The 27,158-nt window shown below is 50.0% G+C and overlaps 1 protein-coding gene across 4 annotated transcripts in view; it reads left to right on the forward strand.

The window, feature by feature from the left end:
* The window catches only part of LMF1 (lipase maturation factor 1), a 155,779-nt gene that overhangs the window by 34,245 nt on the left and 94,376 nt on the right, over window positions 1–27,158 (forward strand). For all 4 annotated transcript variants that reach the window (XM_053957615.1, XM_053957613.1, XM_053957612.1 and 1 more), the window contains 2 exons: window positions 16,139–16,287; window positions 27,000–27,065. In XM_053957615.1, coding sequence (XP_053813590.1) covers window positions 16,139–16,287; window positions 27,000–27,065 — 215 coding nt within the window. The remainder of the gene's footprint in view (window positions 1–16,138; window positions 16,288–26,999; window positions 27,066–27,158) is intronic.

Consider the following 27,158-nt stretch of genomic DNA (forward strand, 5'->3'; position numbering starts at 1 on the left):
CCTGGGAAGCTGGAAGGAGCCAAGGTACATATTTGCTGTTACTCCAAGCAGATAAGTGTCAGGATTTCAAAGCAAATTCCAGCTGAAATCTCTGCTGCACCTCAGCTCCCGGGCCTGGACTCGGAGCAGTCGCTGCTTTTAGGGCCATTCTCTGGTGTTTCCCTCTTCTTCTTTAAGGGGTGGGCCTGGATGCATCCCAAAATTACCTGTCCTTGTTACAGCCTGGAGGAGAGGAGGCTCCTGGGTGACCTAATTGGGGTTTTTGGCACCTGAAGGAGCCCCAAGAAATAATGGAGTTTTGCTGTGCTTTCTTCTCTCTATTTCCACATTTTTAGATACTTCAAAAATAATTTATCTTTAATATCTGTGCTCATGTGGTGGCTTAGAGTGGGAAGAGGTGTGAAAGGATCCTGGAGGGGAAAGAAGCCATGGAAAAGGTGAAGGGTGAGGGGCAGAAACCTCCAGGGACATGGTTCTTGTCCCTTGTTTTGGGTTCCTGAGGGAATGCTGTTGTTTTGGAAGGGAGAAAACAGCCACAGCCCTTTGTCACAGACTGTCACCAGGGCAAGCACTGCCAGGACCTTTTTGTTCATTAAATACAGGTTGAGAACCAGCAGGGGGAAATCCCAGCTGTAAATGTGGGGCAGTGTCAGTGCACTCGGATTTGCCCAGCTGTGCTGGAGACAGAAATTCCCAGAGGGATGGGCAGGGGAATGCCAGGGAGGTGTCTGAGGGGATAATGCAGAGCTCTAGCTCTTCCCATCTGTCCTTTGCTAAGCCTTAAAATCCCACTTTTCGTCCTCTTTATCACAACATCTAATACAAATATTCTCTGTTCTCATTTACATGGTTTCTTAATATTCCTAATAATGTTCCTAATAACATTCTTCTGGCTCTTTCAGATTTTCAAACAGCCAGTGGCCAGGGAGAGGAGGAGAACACTTTAAAGTCAAGATTTGGTGCTTTAGAATCAACCCTTTAAATGTGAGCTGCAGCACATCCAGCTCTGGGATTGGTGTTTCCATGGAATTGGTGCCTTGGGAAGGCTGAGCTAGAGCAGAGGCTAGAGAGTTAAAGAATAAATAGGGATTTATGAAAAGGATCTCCTCCATGGATCCACCTTGGGCAGCACAAGAGATGCACCCAAGATGAACCAAAATGGTCCCAAAATGGACTCAAGGTCTCTCACTGGGATCAGCTCTGCTCCATTTGCACCTTGCAGTTCATTGTCCCATCCCAGCTTTAGCCCCTGCACTCCCATCCTTGTTTTTCTCTCTCCAGCCCACGCTGTTTGTGCTCCTGGGCTGAGATTTGGATCCTTTGTCCTTGGTGCCCAGCTGGAGCAGGAATTGTTTTGTCTCCCTGCTCTGTGCACAGAGCTCAGCATCCCCTGACATGAAGCCCAGACCCACCCACCAAAGCAGCACAGAAACTGAAAATACAAAAACCAAAACCTGAGGCATGAGGACGGCCCCGATGTGACCTGGCTGTGCCCGAGGCTCGGGGCCATCCCCACTCTCGTGCCCATCCCTGGGCACAGCACAGGGAGCTCTGTGCCAGAAGGCTCCAGGATTCCCAGCTGGGTTGGCTGTCAGACCCTGGGAGCTGGAAGCTCCTGCGAGCCTGGAGAGGCTCAATCCCAAAGTGTCGTTTGGGATTAAATCACCCCCCAAATCAGGGGTGATCCAGACCCTGGAGCAGGGATAAATGCCCATCCCTGGGGGTTTGAGCCTTGCTGTAACTCCTTCTCTGTCGTGGAAAACCCTTCCTCGTGTCCAGCTGTGTTGTGTCAGCCCTAGGATGTAGCTCCAGTGGTGATTTCATCTCTTTTTAAATTTATTTTAAAAGAAAGGCACTGGATGCTGATATTTCCCCCTGCAGGAACAGGGAGAGCTCAGAGATCTGCAGGGAAAATGCCCCAGAGATGGTTAAGCAGGGGAATTTGGCCAGGACTTTCTGGCACACAGCTTGGACAGTTCAAATAATTTATTAGAATATTTTCCCATCTGTTTGTTATTATTAAATATGAAGGACTGGTGTTGCACAACCTTACCTTTTGGATTTATGGCCAGAAGAAATCAGTGAAGGTTTTTATTGAGAACCTTTTAACTCTGACTCAGTTACAGATAGCATTTTGAATTTCTCCTTGGTGAGGCTTTAAGGTAAAATGAAATTAAAGCAGCTCCCAACACATGCTGCTCTTTAAGGGTCAGCACTTTCTCTTTGGAAAATTATCCTGTACAGGAATATCTTGAAGTGTTTGATTTCATTTTTGAGTCCTGGGATGCCACAGAAGCTGAAACCTCCCCTCTCTGCAGAGGCATCAGGGAGAGGATCCTGGCTCTTCTTTGGAAATGCAGTTTTCCTTCCTTTGGGATGCTTTGCTGTGCTCTCTTCTCTTTATTTCCACAGTTTTGGATACTTCAAAAGATAATTTATCTTTAATATCTGTGCTTATGTGGTCACTTAGAGTGGGACACTCTCACTTTATAAAGGGTTGACCTCTTAAATCCTTTTCTAGCCCAACTGAGGATTTGGAGTTAGATTATTTTTAAGGTCCCTTCCAGCCCAAATCATCGTGATTATATAAAAGAAAACCAGAATTTTTTAATGTATAAAACCCAGTACCATTTAAAAATGGGCTGGTTAATAATTATTTTAACAAACAACAGATATTTTCCATTTGGATTTGGTTCCCTCTTCTCGTTTCAAGTGATTTTTAACCAGGACATTTCTCCCTCCTCTTGCAGCCGGGGTGTCACCGGGTGCCACACGTGGCCTCAGGTGGTTGATAAATCACCAGGATAAGCAGTGCTGGTGTTCCAGCTGCCTCCTCACATGGTTCCAGTTAGGGAATCCCAGCCCCCAGCTTCCCTGACAAGTTCCCCATCGATGACTGAACGTTTGCATCAAAGCCTGGCCAGAGATTCCTGTCCAGAAATCGAATTCATTCTTGGAGCAAGAGGTGCTGCCATCCACTTAAATTGCAGATTAAAGCAGTGGCAGGAGATTTTCCCAGCTTTTAGGGTATGGATGATTATTTGTCTGGAAATCCTGAGCTATACCTGCTTTTCACAGTTTTACAATTCCAGGTTGGTTTCCTGTTGCTGAACACTTAAAAACTGCTTTTTTTTTTTTGTTGTTTTTTTTTTTTTTGTTTGTTTGTTTGTTGGTTGGTTTTTTTTTTGTTTTTGGTTTTTTTTTTGTTTTTGGGGTTTTTTTTTTGGGTTTTGTTTTGTTTTTTTGTTTTGTTTTTTTTGGTTTTTTGGGGTTTTTTTGCTGGATCCTTCTGTTCTGGGGCATGGACACGATGATCCCGACGGTCCCTCCCACCCCAAAACATTGTAGGATTTTTCAGCCTGATTTAATAAGTGCAGAGTGAGGACTGAAATCATTCATCTGGTTCACTTTAGGCACTGAAGTCATTTGGATTCCTTACAGGGGGAACAAGCTTTGTGGTGCTGGGACATCTGTGAGGAGCTGTTTAATATCACTTGTCACTGCCCTGGCTGATTGTTGTTTTCATGTGGTCGATTCCAGCGGTTTCCAGCGAAATGTAAAAAGCTGCTGCTTCAAATGAGAAGCAAAAATCCTTCATTATGTGGCGGGGAATGTGCTCACAAGTGGCCCTGATGTCACTCACGTGGCAAAGCCACCACCCAGGCTGCCCAGCAGCACAGGAAAATCTTAGCTTGTGTCATCGTGGAGCTGCTGGATCCATCCAGCTGGCAGCAGGACCCAGGGAATGGGAATTTTTTGGGGAAGACACTCTGCTTTTCTGCTCCCCTGCTCTCTTTACCAGGAAGGCTCCGTGGTGTTTGCAGCAGGGCTGGAGGAGGGGATCTTCGGAGCTGCCCTAGGTGGATTTTTGCTGGATTATCCAACCCTGTGACTTTCTCCAGGAGCCATGAAAATGAGGCTGGAGAGGCCCTGGCACAGATTCCCAGAGGAGCTGGGGCTGCCCCTGGGTCCCTGGAAGTGCCCAAGGCCAGGCTGGACAGGGCTTGGAGCAGCCTGGGACAGAGAAAAGTGTCCCTGCTCATGGAAAGGGGGTGGAATGAGCTGATCTTGAAAGTCTCTTCCCACCCAAACCATGCCAGGATTCTCTGACTAGGAATTCTCACTGCACTCTGTGTTACTTTATGAAATGATGCTGGACTGGTTCTTTTTTTTTTTTTTTGTTTTGTTTTTTTTTTGGTTTTTTTTTGGTTTTTTTTGTTTGTTTTTTGTTTTTTTCGGGGGGGGTTGGTTTTTTTCGTTTTGTTCGGTTTTTGTTTGTTTGTTTTTGTTTGTTTGTTTTTGGTTTTTTTTTTTTTTTTTATTTTTTTTGTTTTGGATCACCAGGGAGATTTTCAGCCTTGGCCCCTAATTCAGGTGTCTGACCATCAGCATTTTTGCCTCTCTGTGTCTGTGTGTGTGTCTGCTCCTCTTTGCACTGTGCAGGGAGAGAACAGCTTCCTAACCCAGCTGGCTTTTTGCCATTTGTGCCACAATCACCAAAAAGCTGCTGCTCCCTCCTCCATCTCCTCAGATCTCTTTAAAATCAGCTTTTGAAAGCAGCTTTTTGATTTCCTGAGGTCTGCATTTGTTCTCCTCCCTCTTGCTCCCCCTTCCTTTGTTCCTGGAGGTTCCTGGAGCTTCAGGCTGTGGGTGTTGGGGTCACTTTGGTCACTTCTGAGCTCGTGGTGCTGCAGAAGGCCTGGATGGAAGCAGCCCTGAATCGCAGCAGATTTCCAGCCCCGGAGCTTCCCTGGAGCTGGTTGAGTTCCATGAGGGATGGGGCTGAATGGAGACTCTTGTTTGCTTTTATTGGGATGGAGGGATGTCCAAAAGGACCTGGCAATGCCCATTTTCTTATTTGACTGTAATCCTGAAAAACAGCCTTGAGCGTGGACAGAGCAAATCCCCTTTTAGAATCAGAAAAAATCATATTTATAGCTACTATAAAAGTACCTATGTCATGGTGTCTTGTTTAAATAGGATCTTTTTTTTGTTGTTTGGTTGGTTTGGATTTTTTTTTTTTTTTTAAGGTTTTGGGTGTAAAAGATGGTGCAGGAATTCTGAAATCATTCAGATTGGAAAAAAACCTCCAGGACTATTTAAAGTTCCTCACCTTGTCCCCAGCCCAGAGCTCTGAGTGCCACGTCCAGGAATTCCTTGGACACCTCCAGGGATGGGCACTTCCAATGCCTGAAACCCTTTCCATGAAAAAATTCCTTCTGCACTGGTAAATTCCATCAGAAACCACTCAAAGTCTTCTCTTAGAATTTAGGGGAAAAAAAATATCTCCATGGAAAGAGTTGTCAAGGCCAGGGCAGTGGTGGAATTGCCATCCCTGGAATTGTTCAAAAACCACGGGGATGTGGCACTTGGGGACCCCGTGAGCGTGGTGGCTCCGGATTGATCATTGGACTTGATGATTTAAGAGATCTTTTCCAACCTTAAAAACTGCACAATTCTCACACAGACCTTTCAGATCCCACCCTTGGTGTCCCTCCTGTGTCTCTTGGGTGTAAGACAGGGATATCTGCCTTGAGGTTAATCGGTTAACCAACAATTTTTACCCTAAACCATACAGAAGCTGTGCTTTAAAAAGCACCATTCAGGAAGAAAAGAAATCAGGGAGGCAGAGATGATATTCCATGAGAGATTCACTTCAAATCCCTGAGGAAAAACATCCCCTGGCCTGGATTTATCTCCTGCAAACACCCAGGGTGAAACTTGTGCTCGCACGAGGCTAAAACTGAATCTGTGCAGGGCAGGGGGGGCCTCACGTGACACAGCAGGAGAAATTTGTTTAATTTGCTTTTTATTTCGAGGCTGGCTCGCTGTCTGCTGCTGGCAAGAGCCCCTGCCAGGTGCCTGGGTGGTGTTGGGTTTGATTTGCTGCTGCCTGAAGTGTGTGAGCAGGGAATGGCAGTTTGGGATGGGGAGAGCAGGTGGGGTTGGGGTGGTGCCTTGAGAGGCTGGACAGGAAGGAATTAAAATTAGAGGAATAAAAAAGTTAAAGGAATAAAGCAGGGATTTATTTAAAAGGCCTTCAAAGGATGCACCTTGGGCAGTACAAGGGCCTGGCCAAGGCTCCACCCAAGATGGACCCTGGCTCAGGAGTTTTCACACTTTTCTAAGTTTTGTTCCATTTGCACACTGGGTTCAGTGTCCAATTGCAGCTCAGGTGCTGCAGTCCCACCCTCCCAGGCTGCTCTCCTCCATTCCCTGCTGTTTGCACTTCTTGGGGCTGAAGCTGCAGCCGTGTCCTTGGTTCTGGGGCTGGAAAAGGATTGTTCTGTGTGCCTGAGCTGTGAGGAGAACTTGCTGACCCTTCAAATGGAGTTGAGAGTTATAAACCAATGCAGTCCCGAATCTGGAAACCATGAAAGCTCCAACTCAAGGCATCAGGGGGAGCAGCTGCTCACGGGTTCTGAAGCTGCCAGAAAAGGAAGATTTAACAGCCAGCAGACACCTGTTGGGAGCAGTTCAGCTCCTCGGGCACATGGCACGGGGCCTGCCCGGGAGGAACAGATGGGATGAGTGTGGCAGCTTGTGCAAAAAGCTGGGAATGGCTCTGGGGTGAGCGGGAATGTGCTGCTGTGTCCTCGTGTGGTGCTGAAGCGATGCCTTGGCATTTCAGCTTTTCAGTTTTTCGTGTATTTGTAGCAAATCCGTAGCTGTGATCACCTGCTCCTGGTGGTGTGGTTTTTCCCTGGCCTCTCCTGCCTGGCTGTTCCCATTTCTCAGCCAGGCCCTTCCAGCCCTTCCCATTTCCCTGCGGGACACGTGGGCTGTGTGTCCCACAAGCTCTGCTTTCCTTCAGGTTGGACACCAGGAGGAATTCCTCCTTGGAAAGGCTGGTCAGGCTTTGGAAGGGGCTGCCCAGGGGGGTTTGGGGTCCCCATCTCTTGTCCTGTTCTTTTGCGAGTTTTAAAGTTCTTTTAAAAGTTTTTAATGCTTTCTGATGTTTACATATTTCTACCGCCGTTCTCACACGCTGTTCATATAAATAATGATTGGTTTAGATTTTTCTTTGTGGGAGGAGAGAATTGATGGACTGTTGGTTTGACCAGTGTGGTTGCAGAGGTAGCATTTCCACCCTCCAATCCACTGCCACTTCTGCTATTCTACATATAGTGGAGTCAGAAAATAAAGTTTGCTTTTTTTTAGTTCTTTGTCTTTTTTTTTTTTTTTAGTTCTTTTCTTTAGTTCTTTTTCTTTCCTTTTAACCTTTCCATCTAACCTGCTTGTGTGAGTTATTTCGTGTCGTAGTGTAACACCCATCCCTGGAGGTGTCCCAGGAATTCCTGGAGGTGCTCTGGGCTGGGGACAAGGTGGGGATCGGGCCCAGCTGGGACTCAATGGTCCTGCAGGGCTTTCCCAGCCTCAGTGATTATGGAATTTTGTGATCTTGCTCTAAAAATGGACTCAATGATCCTGGAGGGCTTTCCCAGCTTTAAAGACCCTGGCATTCCATGATTTCCATCAGAAAAGGTGCACTGGCCTGGGTGACTGTCAGGGCTGCGTTAAGGCTCAGACTGAAGCCTTGCCAGGTTCACTGGAATTGTCTCCAACGTTTGTTTCAAAGCAGGGAGCTGGATCCTGGTCTCCCACAGTTTGGGAAAACATGGCCTGAGTTTGATGGGAAGTGTCTGGTGTCAGTCTTGATGACCTTGGAGGGCTTTTCCAGCTTGAACCATGCTGGGATCCTGCTCCTTTCTTTGGCCAGCCTCTAAGTTGGGGGGAACCCGGGAGTGCTGTGCCCTGTCGGGCTCTGAGCCTTTCCTGGGCTCGTTCCCCTCTCTCCCTGGGATTTGAGGCACAGCTCACTGACCACGTGAGGGTTTTCTGGGATGGTCAAGATGCTGAGAATCCTGGAATGGTTTGGGTTGGGAGGGACCTTGGAGCTCGTCCAGTCCCAAACCCAGCACCTTCCACTCTCCCAGGGTGCTCCAAGCCCTGTCCAAGCTGGCCTTGGGCACTGCCAGGGGTGGAGCAGCCACAAATTCTCGGGAGAGGAGGATTTCAGGGAATGCTGTTTCCCACCTCCAGGGGCATCTCACCCTCCCTGAGCAGTGTGGGCACCTTCTCCTCACCTTGAGGCCAAGCTGGAGAGCTCCTGGTTGTTCATAGGAACAGGGCTGAACTTATTTTCCTTCCTTGAAGACAGAGTAATTAAATCCAGTATGTACAGATCCCTCAAATTGACAGCCGCCCACAGAGCTAAAAACAGGAAATCCATTAACTTCATTATTTAAAAAATAAAATAAAAATCCTCCCAACTGATTCCTCTGTCACTTAAAGTTCTGCATGGAAGGAGGGCTAATTTAACGCTGCATTAACTCCCAGTTATCACCCTCCTGTTACCTAAGTAGTTCCTAATGACTACCCTGGAGAGCACTTGGAAGCTTTTAAAAGTTTTTATGCTAAATTTTTTTTTTTTTTTTTTCTGGGTAGTTTATACTTTAAGTACAAAAGTTCCTGCTAACGTTCTCCCAAATCTTCCAACAACAGCCAGAACTTCTTCTGGTGGCTGCAGGAATGTGAAGTATCCCCAGGCTGAGGTGACTTTGAACAAGGAATGGGAAATATTTCATAATATTGAAGATGGGTCTGGCTGTGGGAAGCTGGGTCAGATCTTGGGTTTGTGGTGTCCTGGGGTTGGGGTGGAGGGCTGGGGGTTCCAGCTCTGCCCAGGACGTGGTGCCAAAGGGGATTGTGAGCTTCAGCAAAGAGTTTTGGCTCTCAGAGCCCTGAAAAGCCTCGAGACCCCATCTGTGAGAGGTGTCCCTTTGTTCTGGGGTCTGGGAGTGAGAGGCACCGCTGAGGGAGAAGCAATAAATCATGGGCTCTCCTTGTTGTCTCCTCCTCAGAGATTTGAGGGGCAATTAAATCATTTATCCTTGCTCATTTATCCTTTCTCTGCCTTGGTCCAGCTCCACTTCTCAGAGCAGCACCTCAGAATTCTGGGGGGATTTTTGGGGGTGACCCCAAAATGAAGCGTCCTTGTTTCTCTGCAGTGTTTTTAGGTTATAAAGTTGAAACTTTCTGCTTCATATTGATCAAAAAGAGAGCTGTGCTGTGCAAGTGCCTGGGCTTTGCTTTCCCACTGACTGGAAAACCTGAATTATTTCTGTATTAATCCTCAGTTATGTGCTCTGCCTGTTGATGGAGGAGACTCAGAGCTGCTCTTTGAGGTTATTACAGGACTTTGATGTTTGTGATTATTGGTCTCTCCATTAGGAATCACCACAAATCCTGTCCAGTTAGAGGGAAAACTGGGAAAACTCAGCATGAACTGGAGCATTTCTTGTCTTTGTGCCTCTGTTCCTACTGCTATTGCAAAGCTGGGGAGTGAAGGGAGGGAGTCTGGGAGGGATGTTGTCCTTCTGGAAAAGGAAAAACGACTGGGAAAACCAACTCATTCCAACAGGTGATGACTGGGAGCTGTGAGAGCCAAACCCAGCTGGAACTGGGGCTGGTTCTGCTTTGGCTGGGACTGCTGTTCCACACTGGAGATAAACGAGGAGTTTGGTGAGCTGGCAGGAGCAGGATTTGGGGCATTTCTGGGGTTTTGACTGGCTGGGGCGTGTGTTGTCCAGGCAGCTCTTCTAGGGATGGTTTGGAGCTTTGCTTTCCTTTGAGGAAGTTGTTGAAGGATGGAAAGGATCCACAGGGATCATCCTGGGGCATCCCTGGGAGTGGTGTCCGAACTCTCCTGGAGCTCTGGCAGCCTTGGGGCCGTGCCCATTCCCTGGGGAGCCTGGGCAGTGCCCTTCTCCCAGTATCCCACCAAAACCTCCCTGCCCAGCTCCAGCCGGTGGCCAGGGAGAGGAGGAGAACACTTTAAAGTCAAGATTTGGTGCTTTAGAATCAACCCTTTAAATGTGAGCTGCAGCACATCCAGCTCTGGGATTGGTGTTTCCATGGAATTGGTGCCTTGGGAAGGCTGAGCTAGAGCAGAGGCTGGACAGAGTTAAAGAATAAATAGGGATTTATGAAAAGGATCTCCTCCATGGATCCACCTTGGGCAGCACAAGAGATGCACCCAAGATGAACCAAAATGGTCCCAAAATGGACTCAAGGTCTCTCACTGGGATCAGCTCTGCTCCATTTGCACCTTGCAGTTCATTGTCCCATTCCAGCTTTAGCCCCTGCAGTCCCATCCTTGTTTTTCTCTCTCCAGCCCACGCTGTTTGTGCTCCTGGGCTGAGATTTGGATCATTTGTCCTTGGTGCCCAGCTGGAGCAGGAATTGTTTTGTCTCCCTGCTCTGTGCACAGAGCTCAGCATCCCCTGACATGAAGCCCAGACCCACCCACTAAAGCAGCACAGAACCTGAAAATACAAAAACCAAAACCTGAGGCATGAGGACGGCCCCGATGTGACCTGGCTGTGCCCGAGGCTCGGGGCCATCCCCACTCTCGTGCCCATCCCTGGGCACAGCACAGGGAGCTCTGTGCCAGAAGGCTCCAGGATTCCCAGCTGGGTTGGCTGTCAGACCCTGGGAGCTGGAAGCTCCTGCGAGCCTGGAGAGGCTCAATCCCAAAGTGTCGTTTGGGATTAAATCACCCCCCAAATCAGGGGTGATCCAGACCCTGGAGCAGGGATAAACCCCTCGTTCTGCAGCACATCTCAGATATTTCCAACAGGTGCTTTAAGGCTCGAGATGAAACCAAACCACGCTGGGTTTCAGGGAGGTGGGCTCGGGAGCAGGTCTGATTCCAGGGAAAGTCAGTGTGGATGGGATATCTCCCTCCCCTTGGCTGCTGGGCTGTCTGACACACAATATCCATCGGGAGACAGCTGCACTGGGAGCTGGAAAATCTGGATCTGTTGGAGCAGCATTTGTCTGTGCCGTGCAGACGTGCTCTGGGTAAATTTGATGTGTGGGTGTTTCTGTACAAAGAGAAACAATTGGCTGTTTTCACCTTGTCCCGTGTTTTAGGAAGGGGGATTAAAAAGAATTAATTACGTGAGCTCTTTCTAGCTTAGCCAGGTATGAGGGTTTGATTTTGGCCTGGTGATATTTTTTAGTCAAAAAAAAACCAGAAAATAAGAAAATTCATTGTTTTTGAGCCTAGTTTTTATCTTCTGAAGGCTTTCAGTCCTTTCCTCCCTCACTGCTTTCTCCCTGATTGTCCAACAGAATGGTTTGGGATGAGGAGACTGGGGGGAAAGGGCTGTGGTGACTTGTGGTGGTGAATTTATTTATGGTAAATAAAAAAAATGAAAATTAGACATCACTTGACGTCGAGCTACAAATACAAACCCTCCATTGCGTGAGGGGCTCAAGTGTTTGGAAGAGGCAAAACACTTGAAAACCCTAAAAGGAACAGGGGAAAGTGTATTTACGTTTGGGGTTTGCTTCTTCCCTTCCCTCCTCCCCTCCGGCACATCCTCCTGCTCCTCCTCCTCCCCTTCCCCGGGGGAGACCTCTGGAAAATCCCAAACCGTGGATTTTGCCGAGTTCCGAGCGCGTCCCGGACCCTCGGAGCGCGTGTGGGGTGGGCGCAGCCGCCATTGGCGCTTGATTTTATTCCCTTTTTTTTTTTTTTCCCCCCAAAAAACCCAGCCCGTGGCTCCCTCTCCGGCTGCGCCAGAGATAACAATGGGGTGCTTTGTGCTGCCCTGCAGCTGCTGAAATTTGACGAGATCCAAGTGAGGAAAACAGGAGCAGGTGGGTCAACAACGTGACCCTTTCGTTCCCAGCAGTATCCGTGAGCCCCGGGATGGAGCCCGGGAGTAAGGATGTGTTGGTTGGGGCTTGGAGGATGGGAATTGTCTCTTGGAGAGAGCCCTGATGGGGATTGCTGCTGTTTATGGGATGGGTTTCACCCCCAGAACTCCAGGATTGGGGAATGTTACGGGAGGTTGTTGCTTCTTGCACTCCCAGATTGTTCATTGGTTTTGGGATGCTCCGTGGCTTCCATGTGGATGCTCCTGGAGCTCCCAGTGGCTGATACCTGCCTTCCCATCCCCCAGCCCCAAAGTGGGGCTGTCCCAGCTGTGGCTGCTCCATCCCTGGCAGTGCCCAAGGCCAGGCTGGACAGGGCTTGGAGCAGCCTGGGACAGTGGAAGGTGTCCCTGCCATGGCAGGGGTGGCACTGGATGGGCTTTAAGATCCCTTCCAACCCAAAGCATTCCATGATTCTATCCCAGTTTCTTCTCTGAGTGCCCCCAGGTCATGGAGATGTCTCCTTTCTGTCTGTGTTTTTTTGCTGCCCTACAAAATGTCAGGGGTGGGAATTGCTGCACTTGGAGGAGGGTTTGGGATGTGCTTCCCAGGGTGTTTGGTGCACGTGGAGGACGTGGCAGTGCTCACCTCCTGGCACTGCCACATCGGCAAACGCGTCTCACTGTGGAATCCTGGAGTGGCTCAGGTTGGGAGGGACCTTAGATCATCACCTTCCTCACCTTCATCACCGCTCCCATGTGATAGCAGCAAGAGGAGGGCGAAACTGGGAGAGAAATCCCGGAGTTCATGAGCTGGGAGGGTCAGTGAGGAACCCTGGAGAAATCCTGGAGTTCCTGAGCTGGGAGGGCAGTGAGGAACCCTGGAGAAATCCTGGAGTTACTGAGCTGGGATGGTCAATGAGGAACCCTGGAGAAATACTGGAGTTCCTGAGCTGGGAGGGCAGTGAGGAACCAGCTGCTCCTCAGAGCTCCCCACCAGGTGGGAGGACCTGGCTGATCCCTTCATGTGTCTGGGCTCTGTGAACCCCCGAGTGGCGTTCAGAGGTGACAACACTCAAACCTCAGCAGGGCCGTGGCTCCAGCCTCAGAGCTGTCTAAGAATCTGAAGGGTTTGGAGTGTGAGGCTTTTAGGGCAGATGTGAACAACTGCGTGTGAGTCAGCGGGGAGGAACGGGAGGTTCTGCTGGTGGATTTGGTAATCTTGGGCCTGGCATCATCTTACAACACAGTGAGGGTGAGCTGGAGCCCAGCTCCCTCCTCCTCTGAGCTGTGGATTCACTTGTGCTGTTCAACATCTTCATCTCCCCAAATCTTCCTGACTGAGCTGGAATTTTTATAGAAATCACAGCACGGGAGCATCTGGGATAATCCCACCACCCCCAGCACTCCCAGTGGCCATGGAGCAGCGTCCAGCAGCACTTTGTTTGCACGAGATGAAGCCTGAAAGAGGAGTGGGCTCGGGGTTCTTGGAGGTCTTCTCCAAGCTTTACGTTTTTCTAGGAATGACAGGTTATGGTCAGGATGAGTCCGTGCTGGATGGAGAAGGAAGAGGCCAGGAGAGGTCCAGGGTGAGGATGGATGGAGGGATGGATGGATCATGGATGGATGGATGGATGGATGGATGATGGATGGATGATGGATGGATGGATGGATGGATGAGGGATGGATGGATGGATGGATGGATCATGGATGGATGATGGATGGATGCATGGATGGATGGATGGATGGATGGATGGATGGATCATGGATGGATGATGGATGGATGGATGGATGGATGGATGGATGATGGATGGATGGATGGATGGATGAGGGATGGATGGATGGATGGATGGATCATGGATGGATGATGGATGGATGCATGGATGGATGGATGGATGGATGGATGGATGGATCATGGATGGATGATGGATGGATGGATGGATGGATGGATGGATGGATGGATGGATCATGGATGGATGATGGATGGATGGATGGATGGATGGATGGATGGATGGATCATGGATGGATGATGGATGGATGGATGGATGGATGGATGGATGGATGGATGGATGGATCATGGATGGATGATGGATGGATGGATGGATGGATGGATGGATGGATGAGGGATGGATGGATGGATCATGGATGGATGGATGGATGCATGGATGCATGGATGGATGGATGGAGCAAGTGTGTGATGGTTCCCAGAAAACTGATCCCACATGGGCAGCTGTGGAGACTCCATCAGGAAGGGGGTTGTGAATATACCAGAGCCTCTCCCAGCTTATCTGCCCCTAAGCCTGGTTTTAGCAGGACCCTGAGGCAGGAGCACAGCCCCACATGCCATTCATGCCCTCACCAGGGAGCAGCCCAAGCCGGGCAGGGTTTAACCCCAAACTGGGCGAATTTTGGGGCCCAGACTCCTGTCCCAGCCTGTGAGCAGGGTTTGTCCTTGGCTGCACTTGCAGTTAAACCCGGCTTAGCTGCAGAGCAGCCGGGGGTGCCGGGGCTGTGTCCCAGCAGCTGGCAGCGCTGTTTACTCCGTGCTCCTCCCGGCACGGCTCCGTCCCGCTGTGCCAGCTGGTGCCAGCCCATCCCTTTGGGATAAAAGCACAGGTGCAAGGCTGAACTCGTGGTCTAGGCCATGCCAGGAAGGCTTGGCTTGGCTTGGCCCACGCGGGTGCTGGGAGCATCCTCCTGGAGCCACGGGATGTGCGGGAATTGTCCTGCAGGATCCCGGCGTCCCTCTGTGCCCCTTCCCGGCAGCTGGGGTTAAAAACGCAGCAGGGAGAGCTGCTGGTGTGCCCCGTGGGTGAGGGCAGTGCTGCTCTCCAGGGGAATGGATGCACGGGGATGCAGGAGTTTGGATCCCACCCCGACACCCATCCCCAGCAGGGCAGGGTGGTGATTACCATATGAAAACAGGGATAACAGTGGGATTCTTGTGCCGGCAGGCATGAGGGAGATCTACGACCCTTTTGGTGCCAGTCAGCCCCGGAGCTGGGTTCAGGCACAATTAACCTTTCACTTTTGGGATGAGCCGGTGCTTTCCTGCTGCAGCTGCTTTTGGGACAATATTCCTTACTTCTCCTTCCAGAAACATTAATTTGGGCATCTGGGGGAGCTGCGCTGGGAACCACAGGCTGTGTGGGGGGAGGAGGGAGAGTTTTTAATGGCTTTGATGTGTAATAATCGGAGTTTTTAAAGATCCATTTTGATTTAAGGGTTTTTTGCACATTAAGATTAAAAAAAAAAAAAAAAAAAGGAGGTTTCACGACTGTTATTGGAAATATTTTCAAGCAAATTCAAAGTGTGGCAACATCAAATCAGGGGCTGGAAAAATCTTGGGGTGGGGGATCAGGGGGCTCAGGCTGAAGCTGGAAGGGATGGATGGGTTTGGGATGGGTTTCCCTGCTTCTTTGGGCTGGGTGGAGGGAATTGTTTTGGATCAAACCTTGGGAATGGACTGGAGCCACGGACACTGCCTGGTTTAATTGGCACAGCTGAGAATATCTGTGCCTTAATGGCTCCACCAAGGAATTTTCAGGAATTCTCCCCTCCAATGTGCCATTTAATGTCTTTTTTTTTTTATTAATGGTTTCAGAGTACAATTCTATCACGCAGAAATATTTGAGAATCTGAATAATTGGAGGTGGGACAAAGCTGCAGCAATTTTGTTTTGGCAGGGATAAATTGGTGCTTCCAGACGTGGTGAGGGTTGGACTTCACCTGTCAAAACAGAGCTGTGTGTTCTGCCTCTCTTGGAATAATCATTCCAATATTTATAGGCTGGGATGGAGGAGAAAATGCAAAATACAGATTTGCATGGATTAGGCGGAGTCTGTCTGCTCCAGAGGATCCAGGGAATGGATTCATGGTGGGATCCCAAGGCTCTGCTTTGAGCTCAGTCCAGGCTAATTTGGTTAAATCCAGGGATGTGTAAAATCCAGTGGTCTGATGGACAATTTTGGTACATTTTGATTTTTTTTTTGTGATTAAAATTACAAGCTTCTCATTGCACTGAATGTTGATGAGAAGACCTAACGGGATCTTAATCACTATTTTTTGAAGCTACAACTGCCCCATTTTGGCAAAAATCCAGCCCAGTCCATGGCACTGGATCCATCCATGACTGGAGGAATCATTTGCTTGGTTGTCCCGTGCCACTTCCCAGGGCACCTCAATCTCATTTTTTCTGCTTCATAGAAGTTATTAATTTTTATAAAATTCCCCCTTTTATGCTGCTTGTGCTTGGAGAAGAACAACACAACCCCAAAGCTTCAAACCCCTGAATCCCCCCTGTGTGGGATGTCTGCTTTAGGGCAGCTGGTGCCTGATTTCCCCCAAATTAACCTTAAAAAGCATTCAAGGTGGTTTATTTTTTTAACCCTTCCATTTAAATTTAATTCCAGGATAACTTCCAGCACTCTCACCATAATCATTTCCTTCTTCACTTCTCGTTGGCCCTGCAGGATGGGAATCACAGCTCCTGGAGACAGGATTCCTGGGAATATTCCTGTGCCCCCTCTGGACCCTGTCCCGCCTGCCCCAGGGCTCTCCTCCTTCCAGAATTGTCATCTGGAGCTTCCGCTGGCTGATTTTCAGGATCATGCTGGGAGCGGTGAGTGGGAACTCACGTTTGGCTTCTTGGGGGTGTCAGCAGCAGGAATGTCCCATCCCAGCTGGGAATTTCCCCAGTCCAGCACCTCGGGATCCCTTGGTTTGGGAGTTTTCCCAAGAACGAGGAAAAGCTCCCTGCTCTGGTCCTCAGGATCCTTCAGCTCGCTGCTGAGTTTTGTTTGGAGGAGGAAAAGCAGGAGGGGGTGGTCTGTGTGGATGTGCTGGTGCTGCACTTGAGGGGCTCTTCCAAAGGAATTAAAGGGAAGTTGGGCCTTGTGGCTTTTCCACAGGACTCTTGGAATCCGGGGTAATTCCCAGCTTTCCCCGGATTTCTTCTCCTTTGTTTTTGCTCTTCTGAGCTCTCACTCTCTGCTCCGTGCTTCCAAACAGAACAATTGCTGCAGAACTGTCCCAGTGCCAGAGGGAATTCCCAAGGGAATCCATCAGGGCCTGACACATCCCTGTTAAAATCAAGGCGTGGCAGGGGCGTTCTCCCGTCAGCTCCATCTGCTTGGACCTTCCAGAACATCCCAAAACTTAAAAGCTGGGGATCATCACTGTAGGAGGAGTGGTTGGGTTTTTTTGGGAATTTTGCCTTGGAATTTTTTCAGGGATCTCAGGGTGAAGGCTTTATTTGGGGCATTTTTCACCAATGGGAATCTGAACCAAATGTCAGCACAGGCTGAATCCCAGGATCTTGATGCTTCTTTGGATTCAGGGAACGCCTGGATGTGGCACTCAGGGCTCTGCTCTGGTTTGCAGTGCGGGGATTGGTCACAGGATGATGATCTTGGAGGTCTTTTCCAGCCTCAGTGATCCCAGGATTCTGTGGCTCTCAGCTGTGATGTGGATTGTCGAGTGAATTTACAGCAAGCGTAGCCAAACATCCCCAATTTCCTTAAAAATTGATCTGATCACCAGTTTGCTTCCTGCTTTCCTTCTAAACTGGGATCTGCCTGAGCTTTTTTCCTGCTGCTGTGTCTCATATATTCTGAATTATGGGGCAGGCTGGATATGAAGGAAAACTCTGCTTCCCAAACATCCCCGTTCCCGTTACCTCTGCACTGCTCTCAGCTTTGCCAGGAGAGCAATAACTCCTGATATTTTTGGGAAGAGACGTGTCCCTCTGTGCCTGGGATGCTGATATATCACCAACAGCCATGGGAGAGGAAAACATGGAAAGGTCATTAAATGGAGACCCCCCCCCAGGCGAGTGATTGATGGGATCTTTAATGTTTTGGGGCCCGAAGTCGTGTAGGATTTCTCCTGGGCTGGGGGAACAGCGCTGGCAGGCAGTGGGAAGGAGAAGGATCCTCCTGGAACCCAGGTGCACCTGCTCCCAGTGCATCTTTGCTTTCCTCCTGAGCTGGCCAGGAGCTCAGCACGTGCAGCAGGAGTTTTCCCAGGCTGGGATTGGCAGTGCTGGTGTTTTCTGCAGGAAGTTCGGCTTTCCCGGGATTCTCCGGGCTGCTTGGGGTGAGGCTTCCCTTGGGAAATCCTCTGAGCAAGCAGCATTCCCTGGGGGCAGCTGGGCTTTCCTCACCTCGTGCTGGGTGTTAGGGGAGCGTTTTGGGAGTGTTCCTTGGGTGGGCGAGGTGCTGTCTCCTCTCCAGGTTCCCATCCCAGCGCGCTCCTGTTTTCCGTGGTCACTTCCTGAACCACGGGGTTGATTTCATTTGTCAGCCCCCTTTCCCTCCATTTCCATGTCTCATATTTGGCATCTCTCTCCACGTGCAGCTCTGACAACCTGGGACTTTGCACTGAGCAAAGCTGGTCTGGTTTGGAGGAGGGTGTTGGAGGAAAGGTTGGAGCGAGACCATCTTTAAGGTCTCTTCCAACACAAACCATTTCATGATTAGGGAGTTTTGCTGTTTCCTGGCTAAACCTCCTCCCAAAAAATCACATCCAGACCTTGCTGTATTGTGCACAGGAGCTGGCTGGCCTTGTTTAGGGAGAAGTGGGATAATCCCAGCTGTGGTGGGAGGCGAGGAGCTCAGGCAGGCGCTGCTGCCGGGGTTTGATTGGCAGCGAGTGCTGGGCTGAGCTCAAATATTGCTGCCTTTTTAAAAGGCATAATTACGTGATTCAATCTATATGTTTGATGTTCCTAATCAGCCATTAGAGCAGGATGTAAAGAGGGATGCTTCCCAGGAACACGCCACAGAATAGGGGCTCTTTGTGTGAGCCAGCAGCTCGTTAGGCAGCGAGTGATGCAAACACACATTTGCAGGGCTGCTTTCCCTCAGAAGAGCTCCGTGGTTTGATGGCTTCATCATTTTGTTTGTGACTCTCTGTCACTCGGATTTCCTGAGGCTTGGAAGATGCAAAGTATGGGTTTGTGATGCCATCAGAGTCACGAGGTGTGTGCTGAGATTTCTGCCACGCCTCAGGCAAAGGGATGAGAGGAAACAGCCTCAACTTGCACCAGGAGGGTCAAATTAAATATTTAAATTATTTCTTTTTTCCTCTGGAGGAACGGTCAGCATTGGAATGAGTTGCCCAGGGAGGTGGTGAAGTCACCATGGAAGTGTTTGAGACATTGGAAGTGGCACTTGGGGACATGGGTGGTCTCTTCCAGTCTGGATAATTCTGTGATTCCGTGTTAACCAAGCCACAGGGACTTGCCAAGAGGAGCAGCCCCACTGCCAGCAGGGTCCTTGGCTTGGTGGCACTGAGGTGTTTTGTCATCTGCAGCTTCCTGGGGACCCTGCTGTGCTCTCCAAGCCTTGCCCCTCTCTCCAGTAAACACAAATATTTGATCCAGCAGGCAGAGTTGCTTTTCCAGCTGCTCCATTCCCTCGCTGGTGGATGGGTTTGGGGTGGTGTCAGCCCCTTCTCCCAGCCCCTCGCTGCAGGCTGGGGGTCCTGAGGGAGCTCCTGGCAGCCCTTTTGCCAAAGTGCAGAGTTTAATAACCCCTGATTCCCAACAAAGGGCTTGGTTGGAGCTGTGCTTCCCTGGACCAGCATCTCCCTGAATCTCGCGGATTCCCAAAGCCCAGTCCCACTGGTGCCAGCTCTGCCTGGAGCTTTTTGGGCAGCTTCTGATTGAATCCCCATCCTGTGCTTCCAAGGTGAGGCTTTCCCTCCCAGGTGGAAGAGTTTCTGCTTCATTTTTTGGGTTGTTCTGGGGTTTTTTTGGGCAGCAGCCTTGCTCAGGAGCTCTCCAACAAATACAGCTTGTGGCTAAAACCCCATTCAGCAAACATTAGTCCTGGGTTTCTCCTGCGAGGCCTGAGAGCAGATGACAACTTCATGGATCCCATACATTCTGGTGGATTCCCTGCTGCAGGTGAGACCCACGTGCTGGGGGAGCCCAAATTCCTGCCCAGGGCTGGATTGGAGCTGATGAATTGCCAACAGCATCCCGAGGAAAGCCTGGAGCAGCTCCTTGTGCCCTGAAAGTCGTCAGGGATTGTTAAAGTAAACCATAAAAGAGAGTTTCTGTTTCTTCATCAGTGCAGGGGCTGAGGGGCGTTGGGGGAGCTCAGAAATGTGAGAATTCGGACAACATCAACACCTGCCTGCAACTGCAGCAGCACTGAGCACACCTGGAAGCTGCAGGAGCACGGGAATGGGATCTCAGGGGGGTTGGGAAGTGCCCCGGAGCAGCAGGTTCATCCTCCAGCCCTGCAGTGGCTGAGGGGGCAGCGCTGGGGGGCTTCTCCTGATGTCTCTGCCCTGGGCTGTTCCTGGTTGCAGGAGCAGCATTCCCTGGCTGACCCCTGGGGTGGGAGCTCAGGCTGCACCCTGCATGCTTGGTTGGTGTCCCTCAGCACTTCCCTGGATCTCTGGGCCCTGCTGGGCTGTGTCCATTATCCAAAGCACTCCTGGCTCACTTGTGCCCACTTGATGATGTTCTGTACAAGGAATATCACCCCGGAATGGGAAAGGATCTTAAAACTCATCCAGTTCCAACCCCAGCACCTTCCACTGTCACAGGTGATCCAACCTGGCCTTGGACCCTCCCAGGGGTGGGGCAGCCACGGGGAACAGGGATAATTATCCCTGCTGGGGATGCACAGAGATGGGGGAGCTTTGAGCAGCAGGGGTGCAGCAGCAGGCTGGAAAAGTGGGAATAAGCAGGGAATGAAGGTGGAGCTGTGCCTTGCAGGGCATCCCAGCCATATGGAATGAGTTACCAGGGAAGGTGGCTGGAGCAGCGAGGGTGAGTCTGAGACATCTTGATTAGTTTCTGCAGGAAAGGATTGAAGAGCGGAGTGAAAAACCAGGGAAAGGGGATTTAAAGCACATTACCACTTTCATTTAGGAGTGCCCAAAGCAAGGAAATTCAGATTTAAAGCTGCTGATCTCTGCCTGCCTGCCTGCTGCAGGTGTTGGGGCTGGGAGGGCTCTGGGGTCTGTGTCCAGGTGGGTCCTGGGGCCATGAGACCAATCCCAAACTTTGGGTTTGTCCCAGGAATGAGATCCTTCAATAGGTGTGTTCTTTGATAATTTTATTCTTTATAACAGAAATGTGTTTTTCTGTAATAATCTGCCCTGTGTGCAGTGCCCTCGACACCTTCTCCGTGTGATGCCCTTTGAAGTGTTGCAGGATCTGGGATGGGTCCCTCAGGAAGGGTTTTCTTCCCCCTTTTATCCTCCCACTTTGGAGAGCCCTTCCCGGGAGCTGCTCCCTCTGCTCCTCCTCACGTCATACACGAGGTCCTGAGGAGGAATTTAGGGGGAGTTTAGGGGAATTTAGGGAATTTTTGGGAAACCCAAGAGCATCTTTTCCACTTGGGATTTGTAACTTGGCCGTGCCTCCCCTTGCTTTGCTTCCTGTAAACAATTTTTTTTTTTTTTGCCACTTCCCAGATTTCCCTTTCTGTCAGAATGCCCCCCCCCTTCCCAAATCCAGGCTCAGCCCCCTGAGCTGTTCAGGAACATCCTCGGAAGTGGCTGCAGAACAGAGGAGCTGGGAGCAGCTTTTGGCAGGCAGAGACTTCGAAAATAATTTCAATCCTTTGCTGTTTCTAATCTACACAAGAGATATTTTCCCCTTTCGCAGGAGGATAAAAGATCATTTAAAGTGACAGTTTTGGGGAAAAAAACAGTGCAGAAAGAATTATAATAATAAATTATTTTCCTCTTAAATTATCACAGTTTTTTTCCTGTGGATTTGTCCCTCTTTCTCCGAGATGTCTTTTCACAAAAAAAAAAAAAAAAAAAAAGATCAATTCCTTGCAGATAATTTATACATCACTTGATATTGAATATGTTTTTAAACATATTCTGATTTTTTTTTTGCTGTTAAAAAACATTTATTTTAACCCACTGCAGCAAATCCTTTCAGAACCTTGTGGTTCGTGTGGAACTCTTGGTGTTCCTTGTTTTGTTTTTGCTTTGGAGCCTGTTAAAAGTGTCAGGACGTGGGTGGCATTTGAAAGGTTACTGGAAAGGGTGGGGCTGTGATTAGCTAAGAAGGGAGATGAACTTTCTGGCAAAAATAAGGAAGACTTTGATGCAAACAGAATCTGGATGCCTGCAGTAAAATGGAACCAAATCAAAGTTGGAATTGGGGCGATCCCGAGCTGCAGAAGGGGGGAGCAGCAGCAGAATCCAGCGGATGTAGATGTCAGCTCGGTGACAGGCGTGCCCTCATCCTGGGCATTATGGCCCTGAAATGGAGAATAATTATTCTAATTTGTTTTATTACATTAGCGTGGGTAGGAGGGAAGAAAGGGAGCTTTCTTCGCTGCCTTTCTCATTATTCCTCGGCGAGCACGGCGGGGCCAGCTCCCGGCTCCCGCGCCGGCCCTTCATGGGAATTTTTGGAAAATGATGTCTGCAATGTTCTGACCTTTGCCGTCCCAGCTGCAGCCTCCTCCTCTCTGCAGGGATCCCACACTTGACTCCTTAGCAACCTCCTTTGTGCCTCTGATCCCTCTCCGTTTGTCTGGTAATAGCCCTTGGCAGTGGGACTTGTTGTTCCTTGGTGGCTGGAAAAGGCAGGAGCCGCCAATGCCAAGGATTCTGCAGAATCCCTTTCACCCACTGCTCCTTCAGAGCCCCCCAGATGCTGCTGGGGGCTGCTCAGAGGGGATTTTTTGAGGCGGGGGGAGCTGAGGGAGGCAAACAGCAGCAAGCCAAAGGGAAGCAAAGTCAACCTCAGCGAGTTCTCCTGCAGGGTTTGCGCCCGTGCGGGGCTTTGGGGTTGTGGTGGTTTGGCTCCCTGCAGGTTCACCTGAGCTCCTGCAGGTTCACCTGAGCTCCTGGGGCCACCTCAGAGCCCCTCTGTGCAGCGGGGAGCAGGCAGGTGGGGTTTGCTCACCTGGATCACCCTGGTTTGGGGTGGGAGGGAGCCTCGTGGGCAGGGACACCTCCTGCTGTCCCAGGTGACTCCAAGCTCTGTCCAGCCTGGCCCTGGACACTCACAGCGCTCTCAGGATGATGTGGAGGTGCCAGGCTTGGAGCTGAGCAGGGCTGGCAGGGGATGGGCAAGGTGCAGAGCAAAGCAGAGGCAGCTGAGGAGCACAGAGCTGTGCTTCCCTGGCTGAGGAATTGTAAAGCCATGGAGTGGTTTGGGTTGGAGCAGACCTTAGAGCCCGTCCTGCCATGGCCAGGGACACCTCCCACCATCCCAGCCTGCTCCAAGCCCCATCCAGCCTGTCCTCAAACCCCTCCAGGCGTGGAGCATCCTGCCATTCCTCTCTTCTCGTGGAAGGAGCAGCAGGGATGTGAATTCAGTGAGGTTGGTGGGAGCAGCAGGTGCAGCTCTGGTTCTCACCTGTGGCTCGCTGCTGCCACAGCTGGAGCAGCAGCTGTACCTGTGTCACCTGCTCCCCGTGGGACATTCCCTGCAGAACAGAAAACCCGGGATCCAGCTCATCCCTCCTGCACCACGCACCCGGGTCCATCAGCAGAGGGGGAAGCTCTGGGGTCCTGGGGCTCTGAGGGAGCTGTGGAACCCCAGCTGAAGTTGGTCTCGTTGGATTCCTCGGATTTAGGCTCTCCAGGAGCCTCTTCCAGCCCTGCCCTATAATCCTGAGATGGTTTTATTTTTAGATTTCACCTTGGGAAGCTCCTGCCTCTCCCACAAACTGGGCTCTAAATTTGTCTCAGAATACCCTGGTGAGGGTTTGGCTTTCACAGAGATGGTGAAACCACTTTTCCTGTGAGTAGCAGAGGTGGGAAGTGCACGGAGCTGGGATTTTCCCTGGAAGCTTTCCTTATTTATAGCAGGAGCAAAATGAAAATCTAGAATTTAGTTGGGAATTCGGGGTGGGTTTTTGCCCATCTTTTGTAGAGCAAAGATACAGAAAGGTCTTTAAATTGACTCTAAATTTGTAACGTGGGTGCCCCATTCCCCACCCTTCCCTCTGGAGCCGGGATCAATAGGGAATTTTGCAGACATAGCTTGAGTCACCAAGCTTTTGCTCAGCTTCCCGTGCTATTGGCCTGTCTGTACCATTTTTTTCAGAATTAATTTTGGGCTGAAAAAGTCTCAAAGAAGTGCTTTGTTCCTCCTTGACACTCACTCCAGGGAAAAAAAGAAAAAAAGAAGGAGAAAAAAAAAAAAGAGAAAAAGGAAAAAAAAAAAAAAAAGCCGTGGAAAATCTGACATCTGCATTGTAGAGAAAAATCAATAGATAGGGAGGAATATAATTATCCCCCACTCCTGAAGGAATTTTTCAGATATTTTTTGGAGCAGTGACTCATATGGGCTTAGGGCTTGAATGACATTTTAATTATTCTGGCTTTTTTTCGCTTTGAATCACCCAAGTACAGCAGCCTGGAAGGGGCACAGCCACCACGGGAAGATGAAAGGGCAGGATTTGGTGTTGGAGCTCTTCCCTCCCTTCAGGTGGGGGCTGGATTCCCTGCTGCATCCCCCTGCATTCTGTTTGCTGGCATTCTGTAAATATGGGAGTGTTTTCTCTGCTTTGGGGTTGTTTTATTTCATATTCCAGAGCAGGGCTGGTGCGTGGAGACAGTGTGGGGGCAAAGTGGTTAAACCCAGGAATTTCATTATCCACCGTTGAAGTAAATCTTAAAAAAAAACAAAAAAAAAAACCAAAAAAAAAAAAAAAAAAAAACCCCAAACAAACTAAACGTAATCTTCCTTGCCCTGTGAGAAATGCTGCTGGATTTAATTCCCCTTAATTAATTAGGGGAGCCTGGGGTTTGGGGTTTTCCAGGTCCAAGCAGGTGCTGCATCTCCATCCTGCCCCGAGCTCGTGCCCTGGAGGGAACAAACCTGGCAGGGGAGGAGGAATTGAGCCCATATTTCATTCTGGAGCTTAATTCAATCCAGGGGCAACATTTTCTACTCCTCCTGCTGTAAATTCCTGTGACAAGGACCTCAAGCTCCCCCTTCCCAGGCCAGGAGCTCTCATTATCCCGAGATAATGCCAGCGGTGCCCGACCCCGTGTCCCTGCAGCCACCAGCCAGCAGTGGGAATTTAATAATCCTGGATTCAGAGCGAGGCCACGGAGGTGAAAGGGCCTCTGCTGGTTCACTTGGCCACCTGGTCGCTTGCCTTGACTCAGATTGGATTTGTATTCCTGAAAAGTTCCCGCTGTCCTGCAGTCCCCGGGATGTGCGGAGCTGCCGTGCCGTGCCTGGCGCTCGGAGATCCTTTCCAGCCCCAGCAGTTCCAGGGTTCTGTGATTCTCCTTTCCTGCCTCTTCCCAGCAGAGCTGAAGCCTCGGAACACAGAGATTTTCTTGTGCACGTTTCTTGGTCCATAATCCTTGGGAAAAGTGGGAAAACTCAGGTGCCAGTGTGGGAGTGAAGTGGCCTCGAGGACAGCTCAGGGAAAAGCTGACTTGAAACCCCTTAATGATGATGAGAGTGGGAGTTTCTTATGCTGCAGAACATCTTTGATATGAAGATTTTCCTGTTCGAAAGCTTTCTAGTAAACAAAAAGGGATGAACTGCCCGAGTGAGTCATTGCAGGGGAAAATCGGGATTTTCAGAGCGCTGCTTTTCCCCATCCTCGTTTTAATTGCAGTTTTAATTATCCCTGCTGGATAATAGAGCTTGATAACAGCCCTGCAAAAGGAGGAGGGAAGGTCATCAAGATAACTGTCCTGTTTTAATATTCCAGCATTCCTGCACAGAGCTTCCTCAGTGTGTCCTGGCCCTGCCAGGGCTGGAGCTGCAGCACATCCTGGGAGATGCTATCACCAGATCCTGTAATTTTAGAAAAGCTTGGAGGGCAGGACAGGCTGGGGAGGGGAGGCTGGAGTGGCTGCTGACAGTGAGGGTGTCTTGTCCCTGCTCCAGAGGGATGGAGGGGATGTGCTGAGTAAATCCCTGGAGATAAAAACTGCTTTGCCATCCCAGAAATGCTGGGTGATATCGCTTTGCATCCCTTTTCTGCCGGGCAGGAGTTCATAAACTCTGCTCTGCCCTGTGCTCTCAGCTGTCAGACAGACAGCCAGCCCTGGGAACTGGATATTCCTGGGTATTTCCGAGGTCTGGACAGCTTTGGAGGGTCTTGAACTGGAATTTTAAATTTCTTTTGAGCTGCAAACATGTTAAACTTTATTTAGTGCTGCAAGTGAAGATTTGTTTTATCATGAGCAGGGAGCTTGGAGCATAGGAGCCACTGTGGTCTCTTCCAACCTGTTCCAATTCTGGGAATTTAGATGGAATTCATAAATGCTGGAATCTCCTGCTCCGAGCTCCCATTTGAGCCCTGGAAGGTCACTGATCCCTTCCCTGCTGCGAATGTCAGGATGCTCCCAGAAACACCCAGGGTTTTTCTCCCGGGGAAGGCAGGACCCTCACAATCAGGGCAATGTCAGAGGCAGGCAAATACCCCCTAATTGTATGCAGATGACAGAGCTGCTTCAACCTTTTGACTAGTGAAGCTTTCCTCAATTTGGGATATTGTGATCCTAATCAGGGACCTCTCCCGGACATCAAAGCCGGCCTTGATTGCTCGGCTTCCTGCTCCAGCCCATCCCTGCCCAGGTGTCTTTCCTGCTCTGGCCGACTGATTCCTTTCTGCTCTTCATCTCTGAGGCAAAGAAATTCAATCCCAATATTGCTGCCAGCCCTGCAATGGACCCAGTGGTTTGGAAATGTCCCCTCTCGTTGTTCTGAAGTCCCAGGGCAGGGGATACCTGCTGGTCCAGCCTCTAACCTGAGGTGGGGCAGAGCTGTCAGCAGTGCAGCCAGCTGTGTTTGGGGCTGGCAGCTTCCTTCCCCTGCCCCTCTTTTGTTTCTCTAATTATTTTAATTGCATCTCTGTGTCCAGCTCCGTGTCCCCAACCTGGCTCCATGTCCCCATCCCCAGCTCCATGGCTCTGCTCCCTTTTCCACAGGCAGCAGAGGTGGCTTTGCCACCGAGGGAAACAGTTGGGTTTGGATGTTAAAATTGTGAATCTTGCTGGGTTTTGTCCCTTATCCCAGGGGCAGAGCCTGATTTTTCCTATTGCTGCTTCCCAGGGATGCTGGGAGCTATGCCAGGAGCCCTGCGTTGCTCAGACCTGAGCAGAGGCTCAGTTGTGGCTGAGGCTTCTTCCTGGAAGGGGAATTTGGCATATTCCACGAGGATTTATGTCAGATTTTCAGTAACCAGGCAGTGGAATGAGTCAGATCCATTGTGTTCCCTTGGGAACCACAACTGGACCTGGGCTGTGGATGTGCCGTGGGTCTCACTCAACCCCTGCAGTTTAACCACAGAAGTTGGCACCTTGAGACACAAAACAAAGTAAAATAAAATAACTGTGACCGTATTTTTGCCCTTTTTTTCCCCCCAGGGGCTGATTAAAATCCGAGGAGATCGCTGCTGGAGAGAATTAACTTGCATGGATTACCACTACGAGGTGAGTGATGTGCACACAAAACCTCATTTCTCTTGTCTGCTTTTCTTTTGTAGAATAATTTCCCCCAACCTTTCCTCTCCTGCCAGGCAGCTC

This window comes from Vidua chalybeata, chromosome 16 (assembly GCF_026979565.1).
Source record: "Vidua chalybeata isolate OUT-0048 chromosome 16, bVidCha1 merged haplotype, whole genome shotgun sequence".
NCBI classification, from domain to species: domain Eukaryota; kingdom Metazoa; phylum Chordata; class Aves; order Passeriformes; family Viduidae; genus Vidua; species Vidua chalybeata.